Genomic DNA, 18,900 nt, shown 5'->3' with positions numbered 1-18,900 from the left:
AGAAATAGGTCAGGCCGGCCTATAGAAGCCTATGACCTGACCTACATAAAGTCTAGTCTGAACTAACCTATTTAATTAAAAGGTTAAGCTCATGTTTTTTAAAGGTCTATTAAATTAAATATATCATGCTTAGGCTTATTAAAAAAAGTCTGATAAGTCGACCTAAATATATGTATATATACTTATATTATTTTTTGGATACAACCAATATATTTTTTTAAACTAGGAGACTTTGATTGCACACATTACTGCTCTATAACTTCCATTCCTATAATTAAGTAAGACTTTAATTATAATTTAGTTGTGTCCCTTTATATCCCTCATTATTTTTTTGTTGGCTTTTTAACTTTTCCTTTTCTTAAGTTTTTCTTTTCCTTTTAACTTTTCTATTTTCCTAACAAACAAAAATCATATCATTTTTATTTCAAGGTTTGATAGAGGTAAAACTTCAAAATCTTATATTTTTTCTTGCATCTTCTTATTCCTTCAACATTTTTTTATTTCATCTTCTTTTTACCTTCTCTTTTCCATGCATATATTCTTTCTTCCACAAAGGAATATTAAATATTTGATGTGAAGAAAACTTTTAAAAAGGCTATCAGGTTAAACTAGACTTTTAAAAAAGTCAGACTGAACCAGAACCAAAATAAAAGTCATTGATAGGCTATAGGTCAGATTCATGTTTAAAAAATTCATCGTAGTCTAGACTCAGACCTTTTAAAGTCTGTTCTATTCTCATACCTAATTATAATCTTATGCTGCAAGGTTTCATGATACGCTATATGAAACACTTCTTCATCCTTAAGTCTTAATTAACATTGTAAAATGAACTAAATTTAGTTATAGCAAGTATTAGAATTCTGAAATGAAATGGTTTGAGAAATGCAAGTAACACCAACACTGTATTGGGGCCATACTCCACAGAGCTCAAAATAGAGAAGAGAACTAAGAAATATATTGTAATTGATTAAGAGAGATGCTACAAGCCTACAACAGTATGTAAGAGCTCTATTTATATTAACTATTGAATACTAACAAGTAACAAACTAACTAAGTACTTAACTATAACAGAAAATTACTCTCCTGACAGCAAGTACTTCGTCAATGAGTGATGTTCTTGTACATCGATCTTCATATATGATATGGACTTCAACATAGTCACAAACCAGTGTTTCGCTTCCTATTAACATTTTCCCTGTCAGGGATTGGCAGATTAACAAAGAAAACCCAATGGCCACGATCATTCTTGCCCATAAGCTCAGTATCAAAAATGCTTTCTTATTGGGTCCAATTCAACTAATACAAGCTGTGTATGTGGTTCCCACTTTGAGATTGTAACAATTTCCTGTTTTCTCATGAAAATCCCCTATCAGCTCAATTCAGAAAATAATGGGTAAATTGCGTTTGAAGCTGAATAGCTTGAGAAAATTAGAGCACCAAGCTTGATTAGTGTAGAAAAAGATAGAGACAAAAGAAAAAGAAATAAATGAGTAAAACTATAATTGGGTACTCTATAATGTGTATTATCTTCATATTTATATTATAAGGTTAAGTATATATAAGCTCTTGGGTCAAACTACTATACATACAAAAACCTTTTATTCTAAACAACTCTAACACTTCCCTTAAGCCGAAGCATAGATGCCATAAACATACATTAGTGTGGAAGCAACAGTAATATGTCAATGATGGTCATAGCATCATACATCAGAAAATAATATCAGATGAGACGACATATATATCATGTCTCTCCAAATATAGATACATGACAAGATATAAAAGTATTTCAATAAAAACCAAGGGGAGTGTGTGAAACCATCAACAATGTATCATCTACCTACTACAAATCTACAATACACCCTAAAGAAGAAGGGAATACAAAAACTCAATCCATATCGAGTTGGTCATAACTATTCTCTAGTCAACTACTATCAATAGATTCATCCAAAGAATCCTTTCCATCTAAAAATGATGAAGGTGGATGGAAAGTGGCATGACGTGTGTCGCCTCAACGACATCATCATAGGTAAATTCTTTCAAGCGTCCACCGTCAAGAACCATTGTCGATGTTAGCAAGCGCTCAATGTATCTTATTTCTATGGCAATGGAGAAATATCCACAACAAGTGCCATAAGTAGTAAATCATCTTTTCGACTATAACGTCCTCTTTCTTCAGGGTTCATGGAACAAAGACAATGCACATCAACTGAAAACTAATAAATCATTTTTGAGACGGTGAGACTTCATCCACCTGGTCTTAGAATAACAGATATCATGATCATCATAGTCACATACACAGAAAAATAAGCAAGGATAAGCTAATGCAAACAATGGTACATCTTATATTAGTGTTAGGAAGCATAAGGAGCATGATTGGTGTATTTATTGTAAATTTAGATGATTGAAGGGCCATTCATAGCCATGGGTTGTCGATTTTGCAACCTTTGCAATGTGCAAAATTTCCAATTCTTGCTAAGCGAGCCGCTGAGCGAGGATTATCAAATAATTTAATCCTATCTTATCTAGCTTATGAATACAAGGAAGACTAATAAAAAGGACCTAGCTAGCATCACATATCAAGTATGTCTCTAACCCTAGCTATCGCTCAACTCTGGCTCTTACAAATAGTCTTTGCAGATAGACTCCCCCCATCACTTCCGATCCGACAAGGAAATCATTCTAGGACGTCTCTACCCTTCAATGTTTGACTTGAAGACTAATGAGATCCACGTGTTTCTTAGCTCTGGCTGGTAAGGAGGAGCAATTTGAATATGGGTAACCTTCTTGATTTTATGCAAAAAAATTTCTATACTTGCTAGTCATTGGCATCCTTATCCCACCAGCATTCAAGTTTTTCATGTTAGTGCTATTCGAATTAATTATTTACGTCTGCAGGCAAGGGCACTATATTCATGGTTCAGCCATAGATAGAGGTGGACAAATGCAGGTGAAAAGAGAAGTTAAAAATGTTTGACAATGTTTGGACTGTTAAGACATTTGAAGTAAAAACGTCCTATTACTAGCAAAAAAAAAAAGAGATACAAAGGTTCGCTTATTACAACGCCAAGTTGATGTTCACTACTTGTGCAACTTCTGCAAATACGGATTCTTGCTCCTATTTTCCCACAACTCATGTTCAGTCACAATAAAGCTTAATTATTTTTTAATCAACATGTATTTGAGGAATAGATGAACATTGTGCTGAGTATTGATCTAGTTGTATCTTTTCAAGCCCAGCATGTGCAGTACTAGTCCAAAGTAGTTCAGCCTGTATGCTAATCTGATAAACTCTAGCTTGAACTTATTCCAAGGAGGGTACCTTGGCTCAATTTCAAGGAACAGCTTTCTATGCATTACAGCTTTTTCATGGCTGAAAGTGTCAAAAGAGTACTTCCCATGGTACCTTCCCAAACCACTCTGGCCAACTCCTCCAAATGGCAGCGTATCACATAAAAACTGCACACACAACGAAAGTATTACTCCCGGTTATCAATCATTGACTCCGTCAGGATAGGAGATCACTGGGTTAGGAGTTGATCAAATGAATCATCAATTACTCGCATGACCCAGTTAATATTAAAAACAGTTAAATAATTAAATTTGTGTAAATTTAAACAATTAAGATTTAAAGTTTAATAAATTTTAAAGAAGTATAATTATGAACTTGTTTAAAATTTTGAGCATGTAACATATTTCTTTAGAATTCGGTATATATAAATAACCTTAAGTTAGAATTTAAAATATATATTATTGTTGTATAATAGTAAACATAAGCTAATATACACACAAATTAGTCAAAAGAAAATTGAAAATAATAACACTTTTATCATCTCAAAATTTAAGATGTGATTGATAAAAAACATAAGCAAATCTATAAAAAGTACAAGTGTAAGAAATAAATTTATTTTTCTAATACGAGTGATATTATTTAAATGAAAAAAAAACTTAAAAATGTATGACTCACTGAGTCAACCAAGTCATCGAGTCACTGATTCGAGATCAAATCATGCCGAGTCAGATCGAATCATATGCAAAACCGACCCAATAGGTGGCTCAGACCAATTGGGTGCCCAGTTCCCAGGCCAACGGGCCAGCCCACCCAATCCGAGCCGAGTTTAATACTTGATAAACTTAAATAACTTTTAGATGTTTAATATATACGTGATTTTTATTTTAAGTTCCTAATAATTTTTTTAAAATTATTTAAAGTTTTGTTCCAAATTTTTAGTGATGACATGATACCATTCCAACGACAGATATACATTGAAAGGGATTTTAACATGATATAATATCATCACTTAATTTACAACAAAAGTCTATAACAAAACTCAGAACAAACAAAAATAATATATATATATATATATATATATATATATATATATATATATATATATATATATATTACTCAAAGAATAATTTTTTTAGAATTATTTCTCGTGTTTATCATTTATTTTCTTAAGATCTAATGATTATAATCTTAATTATTAAATCTTAAGAAAAAGAATCATGATAACAAGAATAGATCCTTTTATATATATATATATATATATATATATATAAAAGCTTATTATGAAAAGAAAGTTAAGTTAGGGAAGACAAGGAAGATAAAAGCACTACTTGAACCATTGTGTCATTAAATACGACACTTCCTGAGGATGTTTCTGATAGAATCTTTCTCTTGAAAGTTTCATCTTTGGTGAAGGCATAAATGGCAAGAGGTTTTGGCTTTGCATTGATAAACTCAATACTTTCCTGAATTTTATCCAACTGCACAGATTGCAAGTGCAACAAGAGTTGAATGAGACAATGCACAATATATGTGAGAATTGAAAACATAAAATGGGACTGTTGATTCTCACTGTGATTATAGGAAGCAGTGGGCCGAATATCTCTTCTGCCATTATCTCAGAATCTAGTGGAGGATCTAACAAAATTGTAGGCTCAATGAACCTGAAAAGATTGGAAGAAATTGCCGAGTTAAACAAATCAACTTAACTAACCATTTCTATTCCCTGCAGGCCGAACTTACAAGTTTTCTTCGTCGACTGAACCACCATGAACGATGGAAGCCGCAACAAGAGGGTCTTTGAGAAGATTGCATAATCTCTCAAAGTGCTGCTTGTTTATTATTCTTGAAATTACCTTTGACTCCACTGGGTTTTCACCATAAAATCTTCTTATGAACTTCTTTAATAGTTTTATCTAGAAGAGAAACAACAACTTACTAATAGAAAAATAAAAGGGTAAATGAACATTTATCCAAAATGTGTAAAAAAAATGTAAAAATTAACTTATTGATAAATTAGTCTTCAAATATTATAATTTAATGATAAATTGATCTTACAAAATTTAACAATAAGATTTAATTGTTACATTTTTTATATATACGTGGACTAATTTTTTTTTTTTAAACTTTCAAGAACAAAATTATCATTGATTTACATTCAGAAATCAAAATGATTATTTATTCACAATAATATTTTAGCAAAAATAGCTGTTGATGATTGTAATGAATACCACAGCAGATGAGAACTTCTCCTCAACAAGCAAATAGTCTATTCCTATGCAAGCTTGACCACTGCAAGGTCCCCACTTTCCTCCTACAATTCTTTTCACTGCCAACTTGATGCCCACAAATGTACAAAGAAAAGAAAACTGAATTAGACCTTGAAATTGAATGTGGCAAGCATACTAATAATACTAATAACTCATGTGAACTACCTCAAACTCTGAAGGATTGGGAAGGGAATCCAGTATGGCAGGGCATTTTCCACCCAACTCTAGAGTAACAGGAGTTAAATTCTTTGCAGCAGCAGACATCACTACGCTTGCCACACGTGGACTTCCTGAAAATTTTATACACCATGGAGAAATAATTCTAGAACCAGAATTCAGTTTGTAGTCATCTTTGTAGGATTATATTTTATTCTTAAATGAGATTATAAGCAAACCACCAAGTAATAGGAAATGGTGTTCAGCCAATCAAATGAATGCTATTTTTGGATTTGGTTTGAATGCCTCAAACGCAGGTCCAAACACTAGCAGAACTTACTTTAGTGTTGGGTTGAGTTGAAAATTTCAGGTTAAGTTTCACTGAAAACTTACTCTGGAGATAAAAGTTTCTAAACATAAATCACTTAAATTAACACTTATTTTTAGCAAAAATCAATTTTTCCAAATCTATGTTCATCTGAGATCAAGTATGCAAATGTTCCCCCAGACATGTATTAGGTTTCATATATACAGTAAACATATACATATACACACACCACAATTTAGCAAGAAGTTGCTTGGTATGAAAAATAATACCAGTGAAGAATATTTTGTCCCATTTTTGTCGCAGTAATTGTTCACAGACATCTTCTCCACCCTCAATCACCTTGATGGCATTAGAGTCCAAGTAGCGAGGAATGGTATTGGCAAGAAAAGAAGAGCATGCTGGAGCTTGCTCTGAAGGTTTAATGACTACAACATTTCCAGCAGATATTGCCCCAATTATTGGATCCAATGCCAGTACTGCATAATAGTGTAAATATATTAACATTTTTGTGATAAGTTTAAAACACCAAAAATATGACAACAATTGAAGCATTGCTGAACTTATATTCAGCCTGATCCTGTTACAAAAAATTCTTGAGGTAAATAGTACCTTAACCTTTGATCGCTGATAATTCCATAAATCTAGAATGACTTACAGACTTTTTATAGACTAAAATATTATTGGTCAAGATTTTGTAATAAAAATGAAGAGATGTACATGAAAAAGTATCTAGGAAACTGATTCAAGAATAATTCTGAAATCTAACAGTAACAACTAACAAGTAAACATAACATGGATTGAATTGGAAATTTTTACTCACTGATTGGGAAGTTCCAAGAAGAAATTATGAGAACCACACCAAGTGGTTCTGACAACACTTCTCCTTTAGCTGGGAAGAAAAGAAAAGGGATATCACTCTGCAATAATAGCCCCAACAAAGAAAAAAGGTTAACAGCTGACACATGTCATCACAAGAAAATTGTTGAAGAAGCTAAAAAACATTGAACAGAACAAGAACAATGGTCAACGAATCATTATACGCTATAGTCAAAATGTAAGGATGTGAATACATTGGTAGAGTAATGGGACATAATCAACCAATTAAAAAATGATCCTTTATGCAACATTATATTACTTCTAGATCAAGTTTGAATAAAAAATTTCATTACCTTAATGGCATACAATTCTGATTTGGAGCTTTTGACGATAAAAGTGATGTTCTAATCACATGTTATAGTATGAAAAGTTCTTAAAATGAAAGGGAGGAATTAATAAGGAAAAAAGGGAAATAGAATCATATACCTTTTTAGGGGCCATCCATTTCTCAACGCAGCTCAAAGCTTTGCTGGCTGATTTTTCTACCCCTCCAACCTAACAAAAGCAATCAACTAGTCAAGAATCCAGCAATACAATTTAAAGGGTAAAATTAAAATAAATAAATAAATAAAAAGTTACAAACAAGCTATATGGTGGATGAAAGTGTATATAATGTAAATCAACTTGTAACTATGTTTCAGGTAATCAAAACTACAAATTTTGGTGTTGTTTAGTGATAATTAACCTCATCACGGTAAGCCTCAACAGGGTGCTTCCCAAGATCTTTATGGAGGGCCTTAAATATAGCATCTTCATTCTCATGAACAAGGTCTATGAGAGATGTGAGCTGGTTTTTCCTCCATGTTACACTCTTGGTTTTTCCAGTTTTGAAGTATTGCCTCAACTCTCTCACTGGCTCTTCCACTCCACCACCAATATCCATGGCAATTGAACTACCTTGGTCTAGCTACCACGAAAATTGTAAAGTTGTAGTATTGATTATTTTCTCTCTTAATATTTTTCCTCAACTCTACTTGCCACACATGTGGACATGGATATTTATAGTGCGGTGATCTCATTAAATGCAAAGTTGGTTGGGGTTATCTAACATAACTACTGCTTGGTTGTCTAGTAGTAATAAATTCACGTTGAGACTGAAAAGCTATTGGTGGATGGAAGACATAAGTTTTGGCTTCGGAAGAAAAGTGATTATTGTAAGAACTCAACCCTATCAAGTCACTTCAACGTAGGAGTAACAATTTTAGACGCGCTTAATCACAAAATTACACCTCATTGTGTGAGTGTTGTCTTTATTTATTTGTTGTCTAATGTGTTCGTATTTATGTAAGAATTAATCTCTGAAATAAATTACTTAAACAAATTTTTTAAATTGCAATCATTTCAATTAAAACAAGCGGAACTTTAATGGGATGAAAGATTATGCTTTCATTGTTAATTAGTTTTTTTATAGATAAATATTAATTTATTATAATGTTAATTTTTGTTAGGCTATGTTAACAAATCTAAAAGGTCAAATCATTCTTTTGTGTGTCCTGGCTTAGATCTGAATTGACTATAAGGCCTCGCCTCTTTATAAGATTAATAAGGTGCACTTAAGTTACGATTAGACAACATGATGACACGAACTAATTCATAAACTTTTTTTTCATGGGAAGCAAAATATCTAAGCGAATAAACTACATTAAATAAGCTGTTTTAGAGGTGAATTACCCCATTCAAAACTGACATGTGTATTATTGATATGGAGGATTTTTTTAATTGGGAAGATTCATTCACGGAGATAAAAAGAAAAAAAGATCTATTCATATTTTTTTAGTTATCCAATTAAACCAACCATTTATTATGGGAGTAAATAGCAACTACCATCTCATCTGAAAAATATTATCTTTTTGTTTTTCAACAATATCTTTATCATGTTTCGTTAGATAGACATACTTTCGATGAATATTAGTGACTCTCATATAGAGTACTGAAAAATGTTTTTAATTATAGATGAACTTTTAATTTAACCCATTTTTTAATATTGCATAGATGTTATGTGGATTTTGTTAAATAAGTTGGAATTACGCTTTATTTAATAAGATTTACATATAATTTATTTAATAATAACAAATTTAATTGTTACAAAAATGTTAAGAATATGTTGTTAGTATTAGTTCATTGGATTGGATTTGTTTGAATTTTTGGTGTGAAGGTTCTAAAAATAAGTTTATATGTTTGAGAGAAAAAAATTACCGTAAAAATTAAGATATTTTTTCAAATTTAAGTTTGTAAATTTTAATCCAAAACATATGCTTCATAACCTAACATTAAATCAATTGAAATTACGGCTAGAATCAGAAGGATGTCTGGACCAGATAGCAACTAGCGCACGACACGGGATTTCTTTCCTTTCAGCAGTATTGATTCTATTAGGAAGCTGACGCAATAATTATTTTAGATAAAGAATTAATTATATTTTTAGTCTCTGATTTTTTTTAAAGTTTTGGAATAAAAAAAATTGATCGTTTTTATTCGTAAACTTCTATTCTATTTTCGTTTTACTACCCGCTATCAAAAATTTCTATCAAGTGAAGACGCGATTATAATTTGATTAATATTTAAATTTTCTTACGGTAAAAAAATCGCCAGGAAAATGATTGAAGATGTTAAAAATCTATAAGTTGAACTACCATAAATAAGCCAACCTCTGAGTTCACATTAAATCACACAAACACAGGATAGATAGCAGAGAGTATTAAGTGGAACCCAAATCTCCTTCTTTTGTAATCAGATTCAATACGTGTCACTGCAAATCCCCACTCAGATGAACCAAACACCCACGCTTTCCCCGAATTTTTCGTTGTCATCATCCATCACCCTAACTTCCTTCCCGCTCTCTTTGTTTCCATCACTGCAACTAGGTTACGGGAAAGGAAAGGAAAGGGCTTTGAAGGGGGAAATTAATCTTGATTGTAAAGGTACTTGAGTTGGCTAACAGCGAGGAAAAGGTTTTTTTTTTTTGTAAATTACCTTTTCAAAACCTATATAAAAATAGTACTGTATTAAGATTTTGTGGAATCACCTCTTCCCTCTCGTTGTCATGATGTGAAGTGTTTACAAGATGACAAACTTCGTTTATCTACAGGTTCAGTTGTGATAGTTTAAAGTCTATTTTTACAAACTATTGTTATGTTTTTTTTTAATGTATTGTTGTGGGTTTAGGAGTTCTTGTAACCCTTTTGAAATGAAAAGTTGATTTTCTTTTGTGTTTCATAGATTTTTCAAGACAATCTTTTACCCTCATTCATTTTTTCAAGAAATTTAAAATGATTCATAATAAAATAACTTGTTTAAATAGAATATTTGAAAGAAAATTTAATTTATGGTATTTCTATGAATTATTTTGATTGACTAATAGTGAGATTTCAAATTCTTTTAAAAAATATAAAATTTGAAATTCTTTTTTTGGAGATGCTCACTCTAACTCACATTCTTGTTCGCGATTTTATTTCGCTTAATACTTATAACTACGGGTGACCAAAGTTTTTACGGCTGATATCAACATGAGTTGTTTTCACTGATGTTGGTCGATGTCTTTTCGGTCATAATTTTTTTGTATGATGTTAATCAAAGCTATTTTTTGTCGATATGGACTAAGATTTTTTTTGGATGATGTTGGTTAGAGTTATTTTCTTACTGACGTCACTCATGGGAAATTTTTGCTAATGTCAGACAATGATTTTTTGGCCGTTGTCATCTAGGTTTTTTTAGTTGATATTGACTAATGATTTTTTTGGCCAACATTTGCTAGATTTTTTCTATTCACATCGGTCATGACTAACTTTTGAGTAAACACCTGTTATGATTTTTTAACTGACGTCAGCTAGGTTTTTCCAGCTAACATTGGCCAAAACTATTTTTAACCAATATCGGTTAAGGTTATTTTTTAGCCGATGTTAGCTAGTGTGTTTTGGCTCATGTCAACTAGATTTTCTTAGCCGACGTCGGTTAGGATTTTTTTGTTGACATCGACTAGGGTTTTCTAGCTGATATCAGTCAGAGCTATTTCTTAACCGCATTAGCTAGGTTTTTTGGTTGATGTTGGCTAGGTTTTTTTTTGCTAACATCAGTTAGGTATTTTTTACCAACATCGGACATGACTATTTTTAGTCGACATCGATTAGGTTTTTACAATTGACATCCACTAGAGTTTTTTCGATTGACATCGGTCATAACTATTTTTTAGCCAACATCAGCCAAGACTATTTTATATTGGATGATGAGTAGGTTTTTTGTTTGAATTTGGTCAAAACTATTTTTTTAGCCAACTTCGACTAGGGATTTTTCGGTCAATGTTGACCAATGATGCTTTTTCGGCCAACATCGGGTAGGTTCTATTGGTCGACATCGACCAAGCTATTTTTTTAGTCGATATTGGATAGATTTTTTTGTCAACGCATGCAAGGATTGTTTAGGCCGACATTGACTAAAAATAACTTTGGTCAATGTCGTTCGAAAAGACCCTAGCTGGTGTCGGCCAAAAAAATCCTAGTCGGCGTTGGTAAAAAAAATCTAGTCAACATAAGTTGAAAAATAAACTCAACCAACGTTAATCAAAAAATAGCCACGGCTGACGTCAACTGACAAATATTCCCGGCATATTTTGACAAAAAAAATCCTATTTGATGTCGATCGAAAAATAGCCCTGATTGATGTCGGTTTAAAAACATCACTGGTTGGGATCAGGCAAAACAACCTTAGTTAAAATTATCAATATTTTATATTTATAAATTATTAAAAATTGAAAATATTTTTTAATTAGTATTTCAAAATTAGATTGTGTTTATTTTCTATAAAGTTTAATATTAAAATTTCATTTATTTAAAATATAGAATTGAAATTTTGCATATAGAGGAAATTGAATTGTCCTATTCAAACAAAGAATTTAAAATAGAAGAAATTTGAATTGATTTATCCAAACAAAGCATTTGAAAAATAAAAGGGAATTAAAATCAAAGCAATTCAAATTCTAGATATTTTAAAATTTTAAAATTCCTTATCCAAACACAACATTATAGGTTTTATTTACCATGGCATGGGTGCAAAATAACCTTGTTGATAATGATGACTTATAACTTATGTTATAATGAATAGGCAAGGGTGAATATTTCATTTTCAACTCAATTTATTCTATACTCAAGATCAAGATTTGAACTTAAACCACTTGTTAAAAAATACAAATGGCTATATCAATTATTGTTGATTAACTTTTTAAGATATATATTATCCACCATTAGATATAAATACATTTTTTTAACAAACTTTCTCAAGATTAGTCATTTTTACTCAGCTCAACCTTTATTGATAAAATTTAAAATTAAGTCTTACTAATCATTTAAGTTACTTTTCTTTTATTATTACATGAGTTAATTTTTAATTATTTTATTTCGCAAACAGATTAATTCACAAAGTTAATATAAGCTATCTTTTTTTAAAAAAAAAGGTCATTTATGAGGTTAAAAGTATATAATAATAATAATAATAATAATAAACTTTTAAAATTATAAATGGTCATTATAATAAATATATTCAAATTTTCATAATTATAATTTTTAATTTATTTCTAGAATTAATAACAACTATTAGTGTCATTGGCTATATATTAATTTTTCAAAGGGAAAATGAAGTATTATATATATATATATATATATATATATATATATATATATATATATATATATAAAATATGACTCAAAAGTAATTAACTATATGCATAGATATATACATGAATTTTGAAAATAAAAAATGAAACAGTTATCTGAAAACAATATAAATTAAATATTAATTCATTTGAATTCTATACTATTATTTTTATAACGATTAATATATTAATAACATTCTCTGAATTATGTAAAAAAAAAAATTAACATTTAATGAATGTATTAAAATAATATTAATTTTTAAATTTAAAGTTCAATATTTTTTTGTGCCATGATTTTTTATGTAATAGTATAAAGTTTATTTTACAAATATTGTCCTGAGTCAATGTATATTATTATAATTATAAACATTTAAATTATATTATTATAACTATAAATATTTAAAATTATTTTAATGTATTTTTATACTGTTATTTTTATAACAAATAATATACTCTTAATAACATTCAATGAATCTTAAAAAAAAGTCAATGAATGCATTAAAATAATATTACTTTTTAAATTAATTTTCAATATATGCGTTATGCAATGAATTTTTAAGTAGACCTTCATTTTTTTTTAAATCTAACTTCCTAATTCATCATAAGAAAAATAATTAATTTAATTGAGAGCCATAAACATAAACTTATCCTTTCTATCTTCTAAAATATCCCTATAAACTTTTTTGAATGAGAAATAATCATAATGTATTTTAAAAAACTAGAAATTCTATTGCTCAACACCATTTTAAGAAAACAAATACTCAATTTAGCCATAAGAAGGAAAAAAAATCCAAATATTAATTTTACTACTTTTTAATCCAACAGCCAAACAAGTCAAGTATTTGAAAACTTCTTTAAATAAGAGAGAGAATAATAATTTTTAAAATACTTTAATTAAATGCACATAAAAAAAAAAAAGAAGGCTTTATACATATCCGTTTTGTTTGTGACTCAACTGTTATGATGAAATTTGAGCAATACCAGGAAGGGAGGAAGGAATCATTTCATTTGTGCGAATATGAAGACGATGCTTACGAGGTGCTGAGGCTGTCAATGAACAATAACTCTAACTCTCTCTTTCCTTTGTTTCTCATTGTTATCCCAATTTCACTTCACTATCAAACTGAGACAAAACTTTAACTCTTCACCCTATTCTTCCAAGCTATGGAACCCTGGCTTCCCCAAGACGATTTTCTTCTCAAAAATGCCATCGAGGTACTCAAATTTCACAAACCCTACCCTCTTTTGTTACCACTCTTCAATTTCCACTACTCAATTCTGTTTTTTTTTTCTTTTTCTTTTTCTGGGACATTAAATTTTGTGAAATTAAGGTGTTTTTGTTTTTGATGTTGTTTCTTACTGGCATTCTGGTTGATTGTGTTTTTATGAATGTCTCTTCAATTTCCACTACTCAATTGTGTTTTTTCTTCTTCTGGTAACCTTAAATATGCGAAATTAATCTCTCTCTCTCTCTCTCTTTTTTTTTTGTTTCTTACTTGAATTCTGGCTGATTGTGTTGTTGTGAAAGGGCGGAGCGTCGCTGGAATCGCTGGCGAAAGGAGCGGTTCGGTTCTCGCGGCGGTTTTCCGTTACCGAATTGCGGGATCGGTGGCAGGCGCTGCTGTACGACCCGGACGTTTCCGCCGCGGCTCTAGCCGCGATGGCGCATTTGGAGGCCGCGAAGTACGGCGGAGCCGCGGGGACCAGCGAAGGTGGCGGAGGTGGGAAGAAGAGGAAATCTGAAAGTATCCGGAAGCATTACTTTGCAATGCAAAGAAGACTTCGCGGGTGCCGGCATTCCGATGCAAAGAACGCGACTGAGGGGTGTGAAGGTAAGTAGAATTTATGTTTAAACAGTGATGCTGTGAATAATATAATTCAGTTAGTGATGTTCCTATGTGGAAAACTATTGAGGATTTTTCTTTGCCTGATATGCCTGTTAATGTTGAAGGTAACGGTCGTGGGTTGGAAGTGAGAGTGAATTCGAAAGGTGAGTGTGGCAATGGTGGGTTGAGAATAAATGCTCCTGATGATGCTGTGTTGAGAGATGATGCTAAGAACGATTTGGAATGTCTCTTGAACTCGGCAAATGAGGATGGGCTTGTCTTTATGGATGTAGATAGGAAGGAGGTGACGGCTGTGGATAAGGATAAGCCTAGTTATGATAATTTTGATTTGATTCTGTCGAGTTCCCCTTGTGATGTTCAGGGTGATAGTGATGGCCGTGAGCCATTAGGTGGCGGTTGTGCTGATCAACATTGTGTTTCTGAGTCTGGAAACGATGCTGGATCCTCTGGTGCTGTGCAAAGTCCTCTCCCTGAACGCGGTGAGGGTTATATGATCTGTGTTCTTAACACTGAGGACACTGACATCCCGAGCAATGACCCTACAGATATACCCATTTTATTTCCTGAGTTGATGCCTCTGAAATCCCAACCAGTTATTCAAGAGTTGGGTTGTTTGGAATCTTCCATAAATAATAAAAGAAGAAATGAGTCAGACGGAAGCCTGAAGATAGAAGCCGTTCTTTCTCAGTCTTTTGCAGCTTTGCAAACAGTTTGGCAGGGGTTGATGCCTAATGTGAATTCAAGTCACCGACCTCTTGTTCTTGGACTGAAAAGTGAAAATCCTGGAAGAAACTCTACATCTGCAGTTTCTAGACAGAATAACAATGTGAATGCCAACATCAACCCAAGTCATGGTAGATTAGTTCGTGCAACTGTGATGCCTGCCTCAGATGGACATCTGAAACAAGAGGTAAAATTTGTTTTCCAGGGTGCTTTATAATTGGAAATTTCGTTAGGGAACTAATTTATGATTTTACTTTTATCTAGAAAATTTCATTGAAGTTGTATCATATAAACAGGAAACTAATGCTCCTGCTTCTGCACATTCAAAGGCTGAGGAACATACGGCTTTATCTAAATCAGAAGTAAAATCATTATCTCTCGATCAGGAAGGATGTGATATTAAAGACGACGACGATGAGGATAATGATAATGAACTTCCTAACTTTGCTGATGTTGAGGAAATGGTAAGTATAATGTGATGCATTGAATGGTAATAATTCCCCATGTTTTTGTTGTGTTAAGTTATTTCTCATATACTTGATGTTGCCTGGTCAGATTCTTGAAATGGATTTATCTCCAGCAGATCAAGATACAAATGCAAGTAGAGAAGGTAAATCATCTGAATTTTATAAGCTTTCTGTCTGTTAATAATATGCTGGTTGGTCTCGGCTAAAGTTCCAAATACCAATGGTTATGGCTAAAATATAGATTAAAATTTTGCGCTCTGATGTTTTATTACTAACATTGTTCCTCATTGGATTTATCAATGTCTAGGTATTTTAATGATGGTTGTCTTCTAATATTATAGTCTTTTGTTACAGTCTTGCAATTTCAACACGAACAAAGTAAGAGGACTATAATGAGATTGGAGCAAGGTGCTCAGTCCTCAATGGGAAGAGCCATTTCATCTCAGGGTGCATTTGCTGTAGTGTATGGGCGCATCCTGAAGACATACATTACTAAAAGCAAGGTGCAATTTTGAATATGCATTTGCTTTCCCTATATTTTCTTCCTCCCATGTCATTCTCATGAATGTTGTGAATTTTTATTTTAAGTATGTTTGATACCTTTTTAAGGAATGTTTGCATGCTGTTGTTATTTCCACCCTATATGATTTTCTGTCTTGCATAATTATGGTCTAATTATCATTGCATAACCATAAATGTTTTAGCTCTGGTAATATGGGAAACAAAATAGAAACAGACTAGCTTTAATTGGTATTGTGACTGTTAGTTGCTCATGCCTTTTGTGGCTACCATTGTTTTAATATAGTTTTGTGTAAAATCATTGGATTCTATTGTGGTCATCTCTAAAAAATTGTTGATGCTTAGTAGTGGTATCTGCATCTCTAATTCATTGAACGATATGCCCTTTGAGTGTGCCTTACTAAATATAAAATTCTGATTTTGGTATTTGCCTATTTGATACTGTTCCAGTAGTTTGTGATGTTTATTCCCAATATAAAAAATAAATTATTTTGCTCAGTCTGTACAATCTCTTTCTATTTCACAGGTTATACTTGGCAGAGAAACACATGATGTACATGTTGACATTGACTTGGGGAGAGAAGGGCAAGAGGCTACCAGAATATCTAGAAGACAGGTAAGATTTCTAAGAAGTTTTGGGTGCAAAATTCACGTGCATGGTTGATTTTGCTAATGATATAGATGTCTTGTAAGTTCATATATATATTCCCAGGGGAGCAGGGGGAATTGGGAAGGCTTTTTGTTATCATTGTTTAGAAAAAAGCATGAAATGATCTTTGTTCTTACTTGTAACAAAATCACTATTAAATGATTGGGATATTTCTGGAGCAAGACAAATAACGAATTTTTAAAAATATGTTATTAATATATTTGGAATGTAATGGTGTTCTTATGAATCTTTAGGTAATTGAACTAAAAAGTATTATGATCATGTCTAGATCTGCATCATTTTTGTTTTGCGTGAGCCCAATATTGATCAAGGACTAGAACAATAGTTGTTCAAGGAGAAAAGAAATTTTCTATTCCCTTACATTTAAATTTCCTCCACTTAATTTATAGTAGTATGAACTGTGAATTACTTTTTTGTATGATAGGCTGTAATAAAGTTGGAAGCAGATGGTTCTTTCATTATTATAAATCTTGGCAAGAGATCTATCTTCTTGAATGGCAAAGAAATTGCCACAGGACAAGCGCGGGGTCTTAGTGCTGGTAGTTTGATCGAGGTAACTGTCTTTCCTCTATTTTTAAAACTCTTTACATTATAATGCTACAATTTTGTTCCTTATCTTGAGAACATAATAATTTGTGATAAATGAATTCCATGCAGATTTTAGGCATTTCACTCATCTTTGAGACCAATAATGGTTGCGTGAGGAAGTTTTTAGAAAATGAGAATGAGAAGAGATGAAGATAAAAGAAAGACATATATCTACCTTGTATGCCCGAGATGGGGTATTTAACAACAGAAATGGCGTCGAAGTTCGAATGTTTAGAATTTTAGGATAGCATTCTTATGCCAGCCAAAAATAGAAGTTATACTGACTATTGATTTATGTTAATGTGTTGCCGATCGAAAGTCAGAATTCAAAGTGTACATATAGATAGAAAATGGAAAGGCTTCATAATAGATTATATAATATAATATGGCTGCTGTGCAATGGGAACTGGTTATTGTTGTTTAAGTTTCTTATGGCATTTTGATGTAATAGGGTTTTTTTTTAATGCAACTGACGTCCCCAAGTAAGAATAATCATCAATAAATCAATAAATAACTATGGAACATGGTTTCCAACAATGTTAAAGTCTCTCTCTCTCAATTTAATATAGGGTCTAAGAGGCCACCTTATATTGAGGCAGTTTTCCATGGGCAATCTAGAGTCTTTCCTTTATTTTTTTTTTTATAAGTTGTTTTACTGAATTTGGAGGACAGAACCTCACATTTTTTTAGCCATTGATTTATTACTATAATTTTTTTTATCATTCTCCCCTTTCACCGCTTAAAAACTACCACCCTGGTTGGTTTGTCGGAACATATGCTACCTTCAAGATAGGAGAAAAGCTCAAACAAGAGCTTTTGGACAAGAATTACATAATAAAAAAAACCTTATTTATTATGGCGGAATTGAGGGCGTCGTGAAGGTCAGTCCATGTTTTCAATATCCAATCAGCAAGTACTTGAGTTTGTAGCAATTCATTGCATAGTATATATCCAATCAACAAGTACATGGTTTGCACAGGTGAGGAACAAATTAATCAAGCACAAACCCCTTTCCTCGGATTTCATAGAGAAATGTAGAGGTGAATAAGTTAAAGAAGATTATCCTTTATTCCATTTTGAAATAAAAATATTGAACGAGTATCTCAGCATCTAATATACAGAAGGGATAAGGTTGAAAAAGCTAATAAATACGGAATGAAAATAACACAACTCCAAATCACTGTTAAGCAAAAACAAAAAGGAATTAGGTTATATAAAACTAGGATGATTTCACAACAATTTTCTGCATATCCCAATGGGAAAAGTGAGAAAGTAAAAAGAAAAAAAATGTCAGGAGTTGAAGCTTCATCTTAGAAACTGAATTTTATTAATTCAGCACAAATTTATGGAGTAAACCATGGAAGCAATGACGAGAAGGGAACCCTATCAAAACTACATTGTCGAATGGAACAAGAAATAAAAAGCTTTTGATTGGTTATCTAATTGAAGAACTCTGATGAAGCCCCTGAAAAAACATGGTTGTCCGTCAGACAAAGACTATATGTTTTTCCTTTTTATCATATTAT

At 31.8% G+C, this 18,900-nt stretch overlaps 2 protein-coding genes across 3 annotated transcripts; one reads left to right on the top strand and one right to left on the bottom strand.

Moving 5' to 3' along the window:
* Nucleotides 1-2,948: 2,948 nt before the first annotated feature.
* ALDH3F1 (aldehyde dehydrogenase family 3 member F1) lies at nt 2,949-7,891 on the bottom strand. Its single transcript, XM_003520226.5, has 10 exons — nt 7,602-7,891; nt 7,343-7,411; nt 6,861-6,957; nt 6,310-6,516; nt 5,722-5,846; nt 5,518-5,622; nt 5,030-5,202; nt 4,860-4,950; nt 4,618-4,767; nt 2,949-3,456 (listed from the first exon to the last, which is right to left on the bottom strand). Exons 1-10 carry the CDS (start codon nt 7,797-7,799, stop codon nt 3,214-3,216), a joined length of 1,458 nt encoding a protein of 485 aa, XP_003520274.1. The 5' UTR covers nt 7,800-7,891; the 3' UTR covers nt 2,949-3,213.
* A 5,614-nt stretch (nt 7,892-13,505) lies between these two features.
* LOC100788061 (uncharacterized) lies at nt 13,506-17,780 on the top strand. 2 transcript variants are annotated; one of them, XM_006574625.4, is made up of 9 exons: nt 13,506-13,775; nt 14,089-14,392; nt 14,512-15,317; nt 15,460-15,594; nt 15,686-15,740; nt 15,952-16,100; nt 16,643-16,732; nt 17,211-17,339; nt 17,444-17,780. In XM_006574625.4, exons 1-9 carry the CDS (start codon nt 13,725-13,727, stop codon nt 17,522-17,524), a joined length of 1,800 nt encoding a protein of 599 aa, XP_006574688.1. In that variant the 5' UTR covers nt 13,506-13,724; the 3' UTR covers nt 17,525-17,780. The 2 variants fall into 2 exon arrangements, with proteins under 2 accessions (XP_006574688.1, XP_003519881.1); XM_003519833.5 differs by having other exon boundaries at nt 13,507-13,775; nt 15,427-15,594.
* The last annotated feature ends 1,120 nt before the right edge of the window (nt 17,781-18,900 follow it).

The sequence above is a fragment of the Glycine max genome, chromosome 2 (assembly GCF_000004515.6).
Source record: "Glycine max cultivar Williams 82 chromosome 2, Glycine_max_v4.0, whole genome shotgun sequence".
Classification (NCBI taxonomy): Eukaryota; Viridiplantae; Streptophyta; class Magnoliopsida; order Fabales; family Fabaceae; genus Glycine; species Glycine max.
Note: the sequence above shows the minus strand (reverse complement) of the source record. Positions and strands in the feature narration are given on the sequence as shown.

Bases quoted from the DNA above. Each gene is read 5' to 3' on its own strand.
- LOC100788061 (XM_003519833.5), top strand. From the start codon at position 13,725: ATGGAACCCTGGCTTCCCCAAGACGATTTTCTTCTCAAAAATGCCATC. The intron at 15,741-15,951 runs GTAAATCATCTG...CTTTTGTTACAG, and splicing joins TACAAATGCAAGTAGAGAAG to TCTTGCAATTTCAACACGAA. The intron at 16,101-16,642 runs GTGCAATTTTGA...TCTATTTCACAG, and splicing joins CATACATTACTAAAAGCAAG to GTTATACTTGGCAGAGAAAC.
- ALDH3F1 (XM_003520226.5), bottom strand. From the start codon at position 7,799: ATGGATATTGGTGGTGGAGTGGAAGAGCCAGTGAGAGAGTTGAGGCAA. The intron at 7,412-7,601 runs GTTAATTATCAC...TGCTTTTGTTAG, and splicing joins TTGAGGCTTACCGTGATGAG to GTTGGAGGGGTAGAAAAATC. The intron at 6,958-7,342 runs GTATATGATTCT...CTATTATTGCAG, and splicing joins AATGGATGGCCCCTAAAAAG to AGTGATATCCCTTTTCTTTT.